General features: G+C 35.3%; 1 protein-coding gene and 1 long non-coding RNA gene across 3 annotated transcripts in view; one reads left to right on the forward strand and one right to left on the reverse strand.

Moving 5' to 3' along the window:
- The window catches only part of SEMA3A (semaphorin 3A), a 331,696-nt gene that overhangs the window by 260,004 nt on the left and 52,814 nt on the right, over positions 1-18,878 (forward strand). For both annotated transcript variants that reach the window (XM_035335582.1, XM_035335573.1), the window contains 2 exons: positions 4,854-4,947; positions 11,460-11,579. In XM_035335582.1, the coding sequence (XP_035191473.1) occupies positions 4,854-4,947; positions 11,460-11,579 (214 nt within the window). The remainder of the gene's footprint in view (positions 1-4,853; positions 4,948-11,459; positions 11,580-18,878) is intronic.
- LOC118171995 lies at positions 8,638-11,547 on the reverse strand. Its single transcript, XR_004753507.1, has 3 exons — positions 11,411-11,547; positions 9,168-9,249; positions 8,638-8,779 (listed from the first exon to the last, which is right to left on the reverse strand). It is a non-coding gene; the product is annotated as an uncharacterized LOC118171995 (long non-coding RNA).

Consider the following 18,878-nt stretch of genomic DNA (forward strand, 5'->3'; position numbering starts at 1 on the left):
TAGCTCTACCCCACTAATCAACAGCTTTTTTACAAGCCAAAAACAGTACTAAAGTAGGAAATAATAATAATTATTAATAATGATAATAATAATAATAATGACAACAATAATAAAAAAGTAATGTGTTCTGTCATCTTTCTTTTCCTTTATTTATTGAGGCAGTTCTGGATAATGTAGTTGCTGAGAGAGATGCCCCCCAAAAAAGATTTTAAAAATTCTTATACTGGGTATATCTACAGATATATGTATATGTGTATATGTAGTCAGCATATATATTTACGTTTATATATATATTGTATCATGTTTGTATGATACTGTCTGACTGAAACTATTAAATAGCAAGATATGAAATAAGTCTTGTCAAGTACCAATGTCTTGTCACTACTCAGTACCATGATATAAGACATTATATCAACCATGTTTCAGGTGTTTGAAAGTGAATCTATATAGCTTGAAAATGGCAGATTATGAGGTTAAAGAATGGGAATCACAAGAACTTTTGCATTCATTTCCAGGAATGAAATGTAGTTCTTTCTGGCTAAGTCTTGACATCAGTCACACTGTGTGCTACAGAAAAGCAGTTATTTTAAGGAGCCAGCTATAGAGAAACATCAGTAAGATATAAACTTGGAGCTTAATAACTCACACACCAACTATATAAAACATTCTACTGCTAGGTTTTTAGCTACTGGAATCCTTAAAGAGGTTTGATGTATATTGTATTGTCCTTTTGGGCTGCCGGAGAAACTAAAGAATGGTTCTGCACAGCAAATTGGGCTTATTGTTTAGTTGCAAAGGCCTTTCTTTGAATATCTATTTGCCCTTTTATTTTTCTTTTTGCATTTCTAGAGAATTTGCTCTTATCACAGTCAGCCTTGGCAAGCTTTCTTTGTCATTAATTCCTCTCTTTGGTAATATAACAGCCATCACAAAAATTGAATCGAGCATTTGTTGAATACACAGATTTTCTTGCTGAATATGGCTAAGATATTTGCTGACTTACTGCAGTATCATTCTTTGCATTCAAAGTACAGTAAAGCCCAAGAGAAAGCAAAACTGCAAACTGTTTAGAAACTTTTCTTGGGGAAAATAATGGGCATGCATGACTTCTAGCTCTCAGCTGTCATGTGAAAGTAAAAGCCATACACAGTCTAAAGGTCCCCTAAGTCTCTAAGCAAAGCCTTCTTATTTGCTAGCTCCAGAGAGAATGATTTTTTACTTGAGTCATTACCAAAGGACTGCCCTCTCTCACTCTGCAGCCTGCACACAGGTTTTGAGGCATAGTTTGGGTGGACAGAACAACTAATAACATCAGGAACATAACCTGAGATTTCTGTTTTATGTGGAGGTTAACTCTTTGAACAATGAGCAAGAACACCTTTACTAGAAAATTAAGAGATTAAATTTTGCCCACAGATATTCATATTGACTTCTCATCTGACCTCCTGCTGACATGGCATCTCAGGGCAGAACTTGAATGCAAATTCCACAGACCACTGATTGTACAACCAAGTACCTGTTGTTGAACATACCACTTTCTAGGCTTTACAGTGGCTGGGCTGAGAGGAAGACAGAGCTGGGGAGAGTATATAGGAAAGTTTTTGTTCCTCCGTTTGATTTCAGCACCCAAAAAGGTAATTGGGCAAGCTGCCCTATTTCTGATCAGTTAGACTTCCTACAGCATGTTTATCAAAAGTCCCTGAGGCTTCAGACTAACCATGATACATTCATTTGGCACTTTACAGTGATATGTTTATCATCATTATTACTCACTGATAAATTTGGAAAGTTAATGTATGCATCTTTATGTTGCATTTTAACTGAAATATGAAAACACTGTGGGATTGATTTCCCTGTCATGTTTCCCGCCTCCAATGGTTTATTCCACAACCATGAAGAGAAGTGTAGTTCATTTCTTTTGTGCTCACCAGTGCTTCACTCTATTTTGCTTGCTACACACCAATAACAGTGGAGTTACAGTGACATAAACCAGAAGAATACAGCCAAAAATCAGATCCTTCCAATATCAAATCACTTTCCACATCTGTTTCCTATTTTTCTAATAATGACAAAAAGGCATAATCTTGGGAATACCTCCTGCTTTAACTGTCCTACCACTGATTTTATAGTCTTATCAAATATCTATTGGTGTGCATGTTGAGCAATTATCATCTACTAAGAAAAAAATCCTGTGAAAACATAGTTTGATAATAATATTTTTCAGTAATGGTTTGTAGCATTAGTAGCATTTTCTATTATTGCAGTTCAGGTCTAACATTCTCCTCAATTTACTATTTTTATTTATTTTGCAAGATCTAGATATGGACCCTACCACAGAATTAAAATACATAAATACATTCTTTTTCATTATTTATTCATTTCTGGTTAGAAGGAACAAAGTCAGAAAATTGGATGGAAGTGAGGAATGCATCTGAACTACTAAAAAGTAGAAAGGATAAAGGAAAATGAAGAAATATAATATTGTGAAAGATATTACAGATCCAGGATGGCTGTATAAACATAATCAGGCAAGCTTCATCTACAAGAACATGCCTTAGGAGACTGAGCTTGAATTCTGGGATCAAACTTCACAAAGTTGTGCCCAAACTTTTTATCTAAAGTTTAGTAAGCCTCTCTAAATAGACTGCCCAATTAATAGTCAATTTTCCCTTTGCCAATTTCTCCAGTAAAGGAAGTGAAATGTGAAGTCCTTCTGATGTTCCTTTGAAAATATGTATACACACACACAGATACACAGATATGTGCTTGCATAATGTAATTTAAACAAGCCTGCAACAAAAACTATAGCCTGTGATCAACTTACAGAAACATGGCCTCAAAAGATATAAAATAATACCATTTTGAAGTGTGTTTGGTCATTGATCTGGCCAAGCCCTGAATTCAGCATGGACTAGCAAGATGGGGAAGGCAGGGTGCCGGAGAGAGCATTGGTTCCAGATACTTGAATTCACTGGTCATGATAAAGACATCAGATATTTGCATGACTGATCTTCACATTTAAAAAAAAAAAAAAAATTACCAAGGCAATTGCTGAATAAGATTTCAGTCGTTATTTTAATTTTTTTGTTTTGCATCCCCACAACAACACTGTGGAGTTCCAGGACTCCATCAGTGAACACTGAAGCATTGCCCTTGAGGATAAAAGCATTACGTGCAATTTTGAGACTTTTATTTGTGAATACTGGACAAAGATACTTTCTAGAGTTTACATTGCTCATATGAAGTTCTAGCCTGAAATTTAGTAGAGAAGAGAAGGTGAATGAACAACTTAAGGATAGACTATGACTATTTCAAGGGTAAATACAATTGGAACCATAGAATCATAGAATGGTTTGGATTGGAAGGGAGTCTTAAAGATCATTGATTTCCACCCCCCTTGTCATGGGCAGAGACATCTTGCACTAATCCAGGTTGCTCAAAGCCACATCCACATGTGGATTGGGCATCCACAACTTCTCTGGGCAACCTGAGATCAAATAGGAAAGACCAACACTCTTTACCATCATTACAGATGATATAGTAAAGACCAAAAAACATATATTACTCCTTGGAAGGTTCAGTTTAGAAATAATGATTTATTAACAGGACAATGGAAGCTGACCATAACCTGTGTTGGTAATAGTCTTGCCTCAAGTGGAAAGTTTAACTAAATGATACCTATAGAGCCCTTACAGCCAGAAACTCAATGATTCTCTGATTGTAAAAGGGCAATGATAATAAGAAAGAGGGAGCTTTAGATAATCCTTGGAAGCAGAGTACTGTAGGGACATGAGAATTGAGATAAAGAGATTATGTGTTATGAAATAACTAAGGAAAAATATTGTAACATTTTAAATAATATAGTAACTATATATTATATATTATAGTAACTAATTATTATTATTATATTTAACTAATTATTAGTAACTAATTATTATTATTATAGTAACTAATATATTAGTAACTATATATTATATATTATATATAATATAATAACTAAGGAAAAATATTATAACAACTGAGCATTGCTTTCTACTATGAATACATATTTTAAACGTATTCTGTTGTTTCTTTTAGTTTGTTTTCCTAAAACAGGTAATTGATCTCTGACCAGACAGCAAAAAATAATAATAATAATAAGAGCTTGAAGCATGCTGTAATTGCTACTACAGCCTAAGCTACTTTGTCCTGTGAATATTTATTAATGAAGGACCTTCAACATCTACCTCATATAGGCATAAGCATAAGTAACTGAGGACTGGTTGCACAGACTTAAATAACCAGAATAGCTTCCAGGGTGTGTCCTGGCATTGGAATTCCTTGATTTTGTTAGGTGTCAATGAAAATTAATAACACTACTGATGGGAAATTGAAATTTCAACATTCAGCTGAAATTCAGCTCCACAAGTCTTCTGTCAATGTAACGTCTACTATGCAAAGAAACATCTAGTCTTCTGGCTTTACCCTCAGTGCAAAACATAAGATAAACAAGCTATTGTTTGATTGGCAGATTTGGTTCCCTAGTTAAAATTAAAGTAATTAAATGCACTGAAAAATCAATTGCTTTGTATTTACTGACCTTGATTTGAAAGTTAGTGCTGACCGAGACACTTTTAATCTTTCTTTATAACCCCAGGTACTTTACTTTTTCCCCAGCTGGTTGCATTGCACAGTACTGGGAAAAAAAAAAAAAAAAAAAAAAAAAAAAGATCTGGTGATGCAGACTTGCAGACTTCCCTTAAGCCACAAACACCAGTATGAATCATATATACTGTGTTCTATTTAATTCAACTTTTTAAGGTGTCCTTTCATCGAATAATGTTGTTTTTTTCTTTCTTTTTTCCACCCCACAGGACAATATTTTCAGAATGGAAGAATCTCATTTTGAAAATGGCCGAGGGAAAAGCCCTTATGATCCTAAATTGCTGACAGCTTCTCTTTTAGTCGGTAGGTGCCAGAACACATGTTCAATGAGATGTTCACTTCACAGATGATAATTGCCAGTTTTCTGTCTCTCTTTCTTTTCTCTCTTTTTTTGATAGGATTTTGCTTTATGTGCTTTCTTTCTAGGCTAAAGTCATTCTGGTTTCATTTTTTTTAATATAGTTGGCCCACCTGTCTTGAGAACAAGGTTTGTGTAAACCAAGATTCAAGAACCACATGAATTGCTCTATCCCCTTGATTCTGCAGTGTGTTTCTCCTTCTCAGAGAAACGTGACTCTGAAGGCATTTTAATTGCTCAGTTTACTGTCTGGCCTCACTGATGGCTGCACCAGAAAATCTAGCAATGGAGATCAGGAATAAGTAATTCATTGTATCAGTTCTGTTGTGAAAGCCCATGGCCAATTTTTACTCACATGTGAGCTAGAGATACACAAGCATTCACAGGTCCAAGACTTAAGATGATGTTTCAGCTGAAGAAATATATCTGACAGTGAATGCAAATAAGTTCCTGGCCAGAAAAGAGAAATTTCAATAAATTAAGTATATGTGAATTAGTAATGCCTATTTTTGTGGAATATGGATGTATAGAGCACCTGGCCTGTGTTAATCTAATTAAACTAATCTAATTGATTGAATTTATCTAATTGATTGAATTTATCTAATTGAATTGTGTTCATTGTTCTTCCTTTTTCCTTTTAAAAAAGGCAAAAAGCTGTTTTGTGAGAAGAAATTAAGAACAAAACAAATTAGATTCTTCTTTCTGTAAGAACTCTACCCAGGAGTAGCCATTTAACATCCTTAATGTGTAACTTTCTGGAAATTAATCACAACTTCAAAATAAAGGGGACAACAATATCTCAGAAGACTGCAGATTCTGTTATCACATAAGTCTTTAGGAAATGACACATAATCAGATACCTTGTTTTATCCAGGACTTTGCCCGTATTGCTAGTCTTTCCTAGCAACTACCCGTATTGTATTTACATTGCATTTAAAAGTGAAGCTATTCAAAAGAGACAGCAACAAAAATTTAATCTTCAGTGTGCCTCATTTCCTGATCTTCGAAGCCCCTAATGATCACAGGTGATGAGCTACCCTGGGGACATGAACTTTTTAAAAAGGGAAAAACAAAAAAGATGTCCACATCTTGCTCCAACTTGTATCCCATACAAACAGAAAGGAAAAAAAAAATATGTGTGTGAAAAAGGCCATTGTATAAATTAGTGCCTGGAGCAACATGAATTTGTGGCAGAGCTGCTCTCAAGAGAATGGTTTTACTATTTACTTTAATATACAATAAAGAGAATGATGACAAGCCAGTATTACATGGTATACCCAGTATGCAACTGCACAAAGTCAACAGTGTCTAGCTTTTTACATTTTATTTTTTTTTTACTCAGTCCTGCACAAATATGATTATCTTATTTCCTTTGGCTTAGATTTCATATCTTTAAAACATCTTTGCTTTCTTGACCCCACTCTCTATCACTATAATTTTCACTCCACGTATTCTTTTTAATAGACAGTAGGCTGACCATCATATTTTGATTTGAACCAGGCTTCACATAGAATCATGGGTGTATTAAAGCTGTGTAAAATGGCACAGATTCAAAATTCAATGCCAGTGACTAATCTCTGCTTTAGTGACTTACCCAAAACTCAGGGTGAACCTAAAATTAACATTCCTGCATCCTCAATATGAACACTCTTTCTCCTCTGACTATTCATAGTCGCTTCACAGTTATATTGTGTTAATGATTGTAATGCTGCATTTATTTCAATCTTTTATTGAAGATATTCCCCTGATATTTAAGAAAGTGTACAGCAGTTTCACCACTGTTTCACAATGGCTTACTCTTATCTTTGAAAAAAAAAAAAAAAAAAAAAAAAAAAGATGACCAAAGGTAAAATAATTTCCTGTCCTGAAGTAGGAGGTGAGAAACTTCACACCACCCTGGGAGGTGAGGAGAAACTGGTACTGACCTGGCCAAACAATGACTGTATGGAGAGGTATGGTCCAACTGCTTTCTGAAGTAGGTAGCGGTGGCCTGAAGTAATGAATGGGACTATGAAAGCCAGAAGACCTTCTTGACAACAAATCCCCTATAAAAAGAAGAACAGGAATGGACTGCCTTTCCCCTTCTAAGCTACATGATAACTCAGCTGCTGCTGGCCCCTTGTCTGCCAATCCCTATTCACAAGCAAACAGGGGTTATTTTAGGTTCAAGAGGGCAACTGTAAAAAAAAAAAAAAATCACCCAGCACTCATTAAAATGCAACACTGTAATTAGTAACACAATGTAACTACAAGGAAAAGGAAAGCTGAGACGTAAAAGTAATTTGTATGGTTAAATGTGGGAAGGAAAAAATAACTTCTGTTCTTCATCAAAACACTAAAAAAGATTTTACAAAGTGGGAGAAAGGTGTATATTCTTGACTTTCTAACTAGAAGGTAAATCTTAGGTATGTAAAATGTAATTACACAAGCTGGAATTTGATCAAAAGACAAAGGTTAATTTGCAAACAGTAATTTAAGATCTTTAATGGCCATTAGTACTCAGGATTCTTATTTTCTATTTCAGCTGAAACTTCTATAAGTTTAAAATGGATCTTCAGCCTTCCTTCTCTCCTAATAAAATTAATAATATTTGGAAAAACAACTGGAAAAGTTCACCATTATTAAATTGTTCCAATATTTTTCTAATCTGTGTTCTGTTTCATCCTGCAAACATTTTTTTCATTATTTTTAAGAGCTGTTCATTAAAGGTATTTATTGTTACTCTACCCTTAAGTAAATACCAGCTGGGAACATGATATAACTAGTTTCTAGTAATGTAAGACATTATACAGCTATCCCCATCTATATGCTGCTAACTAAACAATCCCCAGTGAGTAGGCTAATGCACTAGAATATAGAGACTAAGCACTGGGCACTACTAGTGTGTATTCCAGGGCAGGAGGAAAATGAGAGGGAGCATGGTGTTCAAAGGAAGTAATCACAGGAGAAAATTATCGCTGAATTTATTAATCTAAAGCAATTGTATTGGTGTAGTTGAAAAAAAAAAAAAAAAAAAAAAAACAACAAGGAAAGAGGAAGCCATTGTCCCATTATCAATCAGTTGCTGTTTAGGAAATGCCCCTTTGACATTTCCAAAAGCTCTGATAATCCAGAATCCTCAAAGTTATTTATGGTTCCGTGTTTCACTTATTTTAATATATATATATTGGCATTGCTTTAGATGCCTTTATACTTTCAAATATAGATTAATGTGATCTGAAATACAGTAGCTTCTTACAAAGGAAGGGGGTATGGTCCTATTTATTAGAATTTAGCTACTAAATTCATTTGAGATTCAGGATTTTAGAATTTATTTTAGTTTCTGGGATGTTTTGGTTTTTAATTTTAACAGGAATTTCTTCAGGCCACTGTTGTGTACTTCTGAAAATATTAACTTTAGTTATATGAATAAATATATAATCCAAGGATAGCAGATTTCATCTGGGAACCTGCACTAGTGATAGCAACTGGGACATTCAAGTCTTGGTTTTGACTATATTCCCCATCCATTAAATTTTCTTATTTCTTTCAGAAAATAAGCTTATATTTCTGTACCCTCCAAAAAGAAATATATATATATATATTTAAGAATGCAGATTTTTTTAAGGGTTGAATAGAAACAGTTCAGCAAATAAATGTATACTCTTCAGCTTTTAACATACTAGCATCTAATGAACTTGGGGAGATGTTGGGGAGAGTCATACAGTTCCATATGGCTTCTGTTCAGTACATGGGAAAAATAATTCCTCTTCCCCCATTTTCAGTCCCAAAGGTGGTCTGCATAGACCACAAATATTGCCTTACTTTTAACTGGAGGCAAGTAAAAATTCTTGTATAGCTTTTAAATAGTTCTAACTTAAAGGATATGCACATCTGGAATATGACTTGAGACTCATCCTGAATTTAGGAAAAATTATCTGAAGTCTTACTAAATTAAAGAGTATTCCTTGATATTCCTATCTGAGAAAGGTCCAAATCCCCTTCTTTCTTTACTGCAATACCATACCTCTGATCCTGCCAAAAATGAAAAAGGTTAGGCCTGTGTCCATGAGAATTCATTTAAAACACTAAAGGGCTGTACTGTGGCTTCAGTGCACAGGAAGCTATTTATCGTGTATTTTCCTAAGTTAAAGATTGTATCTGAAGTCAACTGACTTCAGCGGACCTTTGGCTTGCTCCTGCTGGAAATCAAAGCAAACCCATTGAAATTGCAGGCACTGGAGTAGGTATACTGAAAGCTGGAGAAGCTTTAACAGAAAGCAAAGACAAGGCAGCTGGTTTCCTGTAGACCCTTCTTCCTTCAAAACATGCCAAAGCTCATCATTGGCAAAACTTTTACCCTGTCACTACTGACAAAAAGTACCAGCCACATCAGAGCAGAGTAGCCTTAAGTGGTCTTGGGATTAATTGAGTCAAACCTGGAATATATGTGACTTTCAGTGGTGTTTATATAGTGAGCTAGAAACTAAGGTGTTTAAACCCCCTAAAATTCTAAATATTGCAAATACATAATTTCAATGAGTTGTTTTTTTTTTTAGTTATTTCTCCAGTGTTAATAATGCAGTATTAAATAATCTTTTTTTTTTTTTTTTTTTTTTTTTTAATTGATGACCTTTCTATCTGCTGATAACTAGGATGTAAAATAGGACTTGTTACATTTTTTATTTTTCCCTTTGATTTATATTGAACTATCCTAACTCACTTGGGAGTGGAAGACAAGCAAATGAAGATAAGGTTAAAGAAAGGTTAAGCATAGTATCAAAGCCATTTTCACAAGCAAAATGATTTTATGTATTTTAAAATCTCAGCTGCATACCCGATACATAATAATCACTATAATTAAGTGATTGTCTGTTCTTCAAAAAAGTTGAAAATGACATAGTGGAATGATAAATCATTAATTAATCATACGCTGTTCTGTTTCACTTTTGATTACACCTCCTGCTGGGCATGACTGGTCTATTTGCTTCTAATCTCCCCTGTGAATTCATTCAATTCCACACCTTTCTATTACCATGTTTTCACCCTTTTTGACTTTCATGACTACCATATGGTACAGAGCCACTGTAGACTCAATTGATTTCATGGTGTCAATATTCTGGGGAAAAGATACCAGTGGTATCGCAACAGCATGCTTGGATATGGTTGTCCCACCATATAAGCACCTAAAATTGCCCTGAAAACGATACACTTGTTTGTAAAGAGCGTTTTGAAAGGAAGATATGGTAGAGTTCATTGTGTCTATAAAATATTATTGCTTAAGCTTAGAGAAAGATCTATTTCATCCTCAAACCTCTGTTTTTCACAGGAAATCCATTTAAAATAGGTAGCCTGAAAATAGCAGGTAGAAACAATAATGCTTTTTAATTCCTTATTAAATAGGAGAGGGTATACAGGTATACATTTCCTATACAGGCATAGAAGGGCACAGTCCTAAAAAATGCATGTTTTAGTTATTTAAATTCAGAGTATTTTCATAGACAAGCTCAAAATATATATATATCAGAAAGACACGTTGTTTTTTGACTTCTGGATGTTTTTTATGGGTTCCACTGCTATGTATTTATTATTTTAATTTTCTCTACCAGTTGCCATGTAGTTAACTTGACCCAGTCCTTTGCGTTTAGACTGTTTCTCTTTGTCTCCTCCGTGATCCTTCTACCTGGTTCAGGATGGGAACATTGGGACCGTAATATTATGAGTTTCATCTGTAGCTAAGCTACATATATGCCATGTATGGGCACATCACAGGTCAATTTTTAAATCTGTTCACTATGGTACACATGGGATAAGGGTAGTAGGGGATGATCTCCCTTAGCTGTTGCACTTTACCAGTCTTAATTACAAAGGTGGCAGGAGCAGAAAGGCATGTTTGTCTTCTCTGTAGAAGATACATTTTACAAAGGATTTGCCTGATTAAGGAAATAATAATAATAGTAATAATAATAATGTGGAAATGTCCAATGTTTTTGTATGAAAAAATAACAAGACATGATGACATTCTGAACTGCAAGTGAATGAGCCAATTTACTTTTCTAAACACAGAATAACAAAACCCTAGTAAGCTGGGAAGAACCTCTGGCAGTCTCCAGTCAAAACTTCTGTTCAAAACAGGCTAATTTCACACTTGGGTAGATTTTGGGGGCATTGCATACCACTGTCTTCCATGTATAGGTGTACAAGCCATCACTGTTCCAGCCTAAGAATCCAAACGTATCTTTGTGAAGTGCCTACACTAACAGTTGGGAGATGCAGCTCATTTGAGAGAGGTTACAGTGAGCTCTGCAGTGAGTAAGTGGGTCTAATCATGTATTTCCAATGACAATGCATCGCATATGGCTTTATAATTTTCTGATTACCCATAGTAGTGTAACATAAACATAGGAATGACAACTTTCTCTGACTTACCATGACTGGAAAATTGAGAAATGTTGCTTACAACTACATCCTCCCACAGATGGAGAATTGTACTCTGGCACAGCAGCAGACTTCATGGGCAGAGACTTTGCCATTTTCCGAACTCTGGGGCATCATCATCCAATCAGAACAGAGCAGCATGACTCCCGGTGGCTAAATGGTATGTAAAATGTACATTTATCCAGTTACATTCATCTAGCCATTAAAGACGAGCACACAGCTTCATTCCAGCAACATCTGCGACATATACACCCTTCTTTTATTTGGAGTAGAATTTAGTCTTAAACCAGTTAAACTAATCAAAAGTGATTTATAAAGAAGCATTTTTGTTTTAATTACATTGAGATTTGTGGAGTGTGATTAAATTTAAAACATATATAGAAGCTACAGCTAACACAATTAAGCCACAGCAGCAGATTGCTGTAGGGTGCAAGTTGGACAGAAGCTCAAGGCTTGTGGAGGCATCAGCCACACATCAACAGAAAGTAGCTACAGAGACCTGGACAGAACTGTGCTCTGTATAGACTTTAATTTTTGACTGGATTGAAAGGAATCTGACACCGGCCACCAAAGTCCAGCAGAAAGTGAATCAGAGTTTTATGAGTGGGCCAGATCTGTCAGTAATTTGGAAAAAGTGAAAGGAGTCCTGGGTATTCCAAGGTGCTGAGTTTCAAAATATTCAAGAGTTTAACACAATAAAAAAGTACGGATATTACTAACAAGCCTGTAGTTGCTTGTGTGTATGGGAGAGTATCAGTGAAAACCTGTTTTTGACTTCATGTACCAAAATGCTTTAAAATATATTTGATTACTCTATCCAAGCTCTACTGGAGTCAAATTTTCACTAACTTAAGTAGTTTTATGCTTGGCATTAACTATACCAGAACAATGAACATTTTGGAAATGAGTATTCATCATTTGAAAAAGCTGACATTTGATTTAAGTGAACCAGTAATACTAGATGTAGTTAGTCTGAGTTAATTTATATTTTAATTTTAAAGAGTTGACTAGCCACTTTTGCTGTACATGCTGCTTGCATCTGCCAGACTTGCACTTCTGAATTCACATAATATTTTGTGTTAAGATATTTTCTACTTCTGGCTATATTTATGTCTGTGCTGAGGTCTGGGTTTTCTTTTGCAATTCAGTGTAAAGCGTTCACGCAAATTTTTAGTGTATAACAGAAGACAATTTCTAATCATCACAGTTTCTTATTAGCTACCATCAGGAACTTTTTGTTTCATACTGGTTATTATATTAGCTGTATGTATGATCCATAACGTAGCCAATCAGTCTCATAATTAAAAGTGTGAAGTGTATGGTAGGTTGGATAAACAAAAATATATAAGATATGTACATCGGATATTTGTATCAGATAAACACCTGTGTGTGTGTATGTATGTATATTTTTAGCATGATGTGTTGCATGAATCTGACTTTTGTCCTGTTAAATTTAGTTTTGTCATAACTCTTCCAGCCTACTGTGAGGACAGATTCAGGTCTATTACAATTCAATTCTACAGTCCATACTTGCCCATTAACCCAGAAATATGGTTCATTGGTTTATTTTATTGTAATAATCGAGAAGATAGCTGTACTTCAGGAGACATTAAGGCACAAGGGTTACAGACATAACCATCTAGCTTGGTACCTCGTAGAGTAACACCCATTTTCATTCTGATAGTCGTGATGACAGAGAGTCCAATCATGCAAACAAAATTTGCTTTTGTGCAGTAGATTTGCACAATGACAGCTGAGTCAGGAGCATTTATGCAGTGGGAAAGCACAGCCATTGTCCACAGCCCCTGTACGTCATTGCTGAAAATGTGTAAGTCCTTTGTGGATTTAGTTATCAGTCTTTCAGCACTAAATGTGAGAACTGCTTTTCTCAAATTAGCACTAAGGTTACATCTGACAGAGCGTAGAAACCACAACTGCTTTGTGCTCAAGATGGGGAGGAGAAGACATTCGCGCATAAAGAGCCGACAAAACTCAAGCACTCTAAAATTTAAGTATCATCCAAAACAAGCATAAATGTAGAAAGGCAGCATTTACCGTAACCCATGGTGAAGAGGATTTTCAACTCTAAGTGTAGTTCTTGCACTGTCTTCCTGTATGGAAAGTTTCAAGTTAATTTTAAGATGTAAGAATCAAACTAAGGCTTTTAGAATTTATTCCTATAACTATCTATAATTTAATAGACAATGATCCTTAAGTACATTCTTGAAATGTCTCTACCTTGCAACTTATTAAAGTTACATTCCTAATAGAGAAAGTTTGGCTTAAAATCAGCACTACAATGTTCCTATTAAAGCTCTAAAAGTTCAGTGTTAATTTCTCAGTGATAAAGTCCTGGCAGCCTTTCTGCACAGCATTCCTACTTTCAGCATCTAACAGGGAAACCCATAATTGTCTGAGTTTGAAGATTTGCAGGCATGCCATTCCTTTTTTTTTTTTTTTTTTCTATATATTTGTTTTTACTTTGGCCATTTGACTGTTTTTAATGTAATTAAACAAAAGAAAATTTGTGACTGCATATATTTAAAGTGAATATACTTTTAATGAAATATATTTATATAGAAGGATCAGATGTACTCTACATTCTTAAAGATCTGCACAGACTAATTTTGAACCTTAAGTTTGTAGACTTTTATACATTTTTAGTAATGGCATGAATTATTACATAGTGGTGGGTATGCTATTCCAGTTGCTTTCTAGAGTGTGCTTAGCCTCAGGTTATAATCCGCTATTCTAATGGACATACACTGAAAGCTTGGTAAGGACAGCAATTCTGATCAATTTTACAAGGAGAAATTCTCATCCCAATGGAGTTTAATAGCTAGGTGGTGAGACATCCGGTTATAACTCCTTGCTAATGTTTATTTTATTCAGAACAGAAACTTGAAACTGCTTTCACCATATTAAGGCTAAGGTCAGGGTGCAGGAAACACAGCTGCTTGGTAGCAAAAATGGAGAGGAGAAGACACTTGCACATAAATTTACAAACTTTCTCTAGAATTTAAATGAACTGGACAATATTGCACAAGAGTAATTAAGTTTTTAAGATTTAAGTATGAACAGAGAGTTCCTACAGACATCACACAGTCACGTCACTTGCTGGAGATGTTCCACCTCAGGTCTAATGTTGCTGGGAAGAGGGCTTTGAATTGTGCCCAGGCAAAGGGAAGTTGCTGACCAGCAGTTCTTAAATACTTCTAATTAAAAAATAAATAAATAAATAAATAAATAAATAAATAAATAAAAATAAACACTGTCAGGCTTGTAAAGACATTTCATTTTGTATAAATAATTAAACAGTCAGCAAGTCAAATAAAGCAAGGGAGACTGATTCTATAACTGTGCAGTCGAGGCATTCATCTAGAAGGTAGGGAACCATATATCTGTAGAAGTGTATATTTAATTATTGATATGGAGTTGGCCAGATGTGACTTGGAGGCATTTGCAAAAACACAGCAAAATATATTGATGTTCAGGGAAATCATCTTGGATGTGAAAAGTTCAGTGCCCCAGACTGAATCATGCACTTTTGTTATAAGCCAAGTGCATGCTCACCCTGTATGTTATTGGCACCTCAAGCAAGTGCATGGAATTTCTCTGCACAAAAAGCTTTGACAGTCTATGTTGGTCACAATGAGGGTCAAGAATAGTTTTGGACTCTCAGGAAAAATATCTTGAAAAAAAAAAAATAATAATAAAAAAGACATCTCCTATCCAGCTTTACTATAAGGTGTAATGGCTTTGATGTTGTATCCTACAGTCTTGCCTATAGGCAAAAAACATGTTTTTCTTTAAATGTGCCATTACCTCCAGCCATCAGAGCCATCAGAATTCAGCATTATTTCAAGAAAGTGTAGATCAGATCCTGTTTCTATGAACTGTTTCAGCGATAACAAAGATGAGTAGGAGGTGTGAGCAGGTTGGAGCAGCTTTCCCTGGTACCAGGGAGTTCCCCAGTGAGCTAAATGCAGAGTTTGCTGTACATAACCTGCTCCCATCTCTTTAGCCTCAGAAGCATTCATGTAAGGGCTGAGGGCATGGCTAGAGGCAAGAAGGCAGAAATGGTGGTGCAGTGTACCAAAGCAAATGCTAAGCAGTGCAAAAACAATGCACTGAAGACAGTTTTTAAGCTGAAGTTTAGGGGAGTGGAAGGAAATCTTGGAGCTGCCCTCATCTTCCTTGACCTGAGCACAGGGGATCTGGCTTTAAATTGTTAACATTTTGTAAAATGAATAACTATAAACATTTATTTTAGAATCAAAACAGAATTGGGCTGCAGAAAATTAGATAGGAAATGAAATCACAAAATACTCACTAAGGTTGTATTATGAATCTGGTTTGCACCCCAAAAAGTGAGGGAACACTGGCTTCACTCACCTTCTTAACTAAACCTGGAGTTAAGAGAAAATGTCAGGCTGGATTTCCAGCCTTGGTGTTGAGTTTCCTTGCTTTTTGTGGGTTTAAACCCTATGATGTTTTTTTTTAAAAAAAATATATTATTATTATTATTATTATTATTATTATTATTATTATTATTATTATTATTATTTTAGCATACTTTCCATGGCTTAATTTTTAAAGTGGGGTAGTAGCTTTACTTAGTCCCCTGAGGTTATTGTCCTTGGTAATCTTTACTTTACGGTTACATAAACAGCTGAGAATTATAGAAGCTGAGTAACTGTTCAATAAAAAAAAGAAATGCCCTCTTAAATTTTGCAGGCTCCAAGGCAGGAAACAAGGACTTGATACTCTCCTGGCATTTATACAAAATTTTAGCCATCACTGTGTGTTGTTTCCATTTATGGCAGTTTGTAGGATGTCCCAACACTGGAAACATGCACACATAATTCTGATTGTATATTCATTGCACAATGGAGAAATGTATGGCAAGAGGACAAGATTTCAGGTTGTTTATAGGATTTTTTCCTCTCTAATGATGTATTAAATGTGTCCAATTGTTAAAGAAATTAACATATGTTCTCCTCCAACTACTCTTGTCAAGGCTTAGGTGTGTTCATTTATTGCATCTTTGATCTATAATTTTTCTTTGGTCAGCCACACCAAACCCTTTTCCTATCCCTATGTATCCACTGACACCTCTCTCTTCTGTGACACTCCCTAAACATCTTCCTAGTTTCCCACTTTCCAACTGACCTCCTACACATTGCCAGTCCAGACATACAAAAAAAAACCAAAAAAATACATGCCAGAAAATGTAAACAGTGATGGAAAATGGCTAACAAGCCAGCATAGACAGGACTAAGCCATCCTAGTACCTGGGGGTTATTTCATAAAGTGTATTTGAGATATTCTAGGAGGAAAGAGGTGATGGATGCTATGAACACAATAAATCTCCAGCATCTATTCAGATAAAGGACATTTGAAAAATCTGGGTATGAACTGGGTATGAATAAATTTAGTTTTCAAATCAGTAGTCAGTGAGGCAACCTAGCAGGTTTGAAGGGGAACTTTTGATAACATTTTATGTACTCTCAGATAATGTGCTTGCCTTACATCGCAAGGGACTAAGTCTCCCCCAGGACTGTGTTCACATAAGTTTACATGGGAATATTTAGTCAATCTTACCAGTGAAAACAGTGAGGTTTGTTTTCAAGGATCTGTTGCATTTGAAGTGTGCCTTTCTATCTCTGAACCAAATTAGCCAGCTGATATCTCCTATCACACAGGCTGCAGCATGGAACCAAGCCTTGCACTTTCTCACCACTGCTTATACAGGCATGAAAAACTCTGACTCTTGTAGGAGCAAAACATGTCCATATAAGCAGGTCTCGTTTCTCACTTAATATACCCTCCCACCCCCATTCCCATTAGCTTCATTGCTAAGAATAGTAATAAATAATTTCACAGTGATAAACTCCATGTGTGACAAACGCTAATGTCACCTAACACAGTGCTAGGAAGTGCTCAGAAACTATGGTGACGGTGGCATAATAATGAACAGAATGGAATACAAACTCAATTTACAGGGTTTTTTGTTCCTTAAGTCTGTGGATCTAAATCTGAAAGTCTGGCTATGAATTTTAAGTTGCTTTTCTCATTGCAATCTAACAAGTCATTTCTCTATACTTTTTTTATTACACCTCATTCTTTTTCTCTTGACAGAAACAAAGAATTTCTGGAAGCAGAAAATTTCACTTCTTTCTTACTGTTATTACTTGATGTTTATCCTGCCACTAACCTGAAATGGTTACAACACAGGGAGACATATGCCCAGATGAATATTTGATCAGAAGATACTAACGTAGTTAAACCTGGTGACTCATTCTGTCTGATAGCTGATACCTTTTTCTTTATACAAAGTAAGAGAAACCTTTGAGTTGGAAACTGGAGGCCAAGTAGCAGTTAGAGAATTGGCAGTTGCTTTACAGTTCCTCTGGATGTGGGTAAGATCATGAAGGTGGTGGGTAAAAACAAGAAAAATTACTGTATCCCAACAAATGACCTAAATAAATTATTTTAAATCCTTCTAACAAATAGACCTTTTTCTTTCTTTTTCCTTTCTTTATTTTTCTCTCTTTTCTTTTCCTTCCTTCTTTTCTTTCATTTGTTATGGTCATGTCTGGGTCATTTTCTTCATTAAATTTAAGTGCTGTGGAAGAGACTTTGTTGTATTTAGGTATGAACAATTGGTAGATGTATAGAAAAGATTGGTTTTGAGGCTAAAGTGGAAAAAGAGGATAGGAAAAAAATAAAAACAAAATTCAAAAAATAAATAAAAATAAAAAAAAATGAAAAAATGAAAATAAAAAGCAGAAGAGGATGTTCCTCTGGACTGAACATAAATTTTGAGAATTTTCTGACATTCCAGAGAATCTGACCTGGGGCAAAAAGACTTGCATCATAAACGTATTAGTCTAAGTTACAGCCACAATATGCTTGGGGAAGTTAGGATACACGTTAGTCCAGTAACACCTGATATAGGATATGTGTATATCACATGGCTGACTGTGGTCTCATTTATGGGTTTTAGCTTGGTCAGCCTCATTATCCATACACACACGCACACACACAAAAAAAAAGTAGCTGGGAGTGTAGATTAGAAACCATGCTTTGTGGTAACTCGTGCTGCAACTCACCCTCTTTATAGAGCATATGTGATCAAAATAATGAGAGAGTTCAGTGTTCAATGCTCTGTGCATGATTTCCAGAGGAGACCAGATAAGCTTTTCTGCTGTACATAGTACAGTTTTAGGAAAGAAGCTTATAGCTCTCAAACAAGAGGTCTGGGATATGCCTCCAGTCTCAAAAGGATTACTGCACAGTTTCTTTCTAAACAGAGACTAGGAAGTGATTGACATCTTTGGAGTCTGTGCTTACTCATGTACATTGAATTGAAATATTGGTGATGTGTCATAGACTGGCTTTTATTTCTATTTCTATTTCTATTTCTATTTCTATTTCTATTTCTATTTCTATTTCT

Source organism: Oxyura jamaicensis, chromosome 1 (assembly GCF_011077185.1).
Source record: "Oxyura jamaicensis isolate SHBP4307 breed ruddy duck chromosome 1, BPBGC_Ojam_1.0, whole genome shotgun sequence".
In the NCBI taxonomy this organism is placed as follows: Eukaryota; Metazoa; Chordata; class Aves; order Anseriformes; family Anatidae; genus Oxyura; species Oxyura jamaicensis.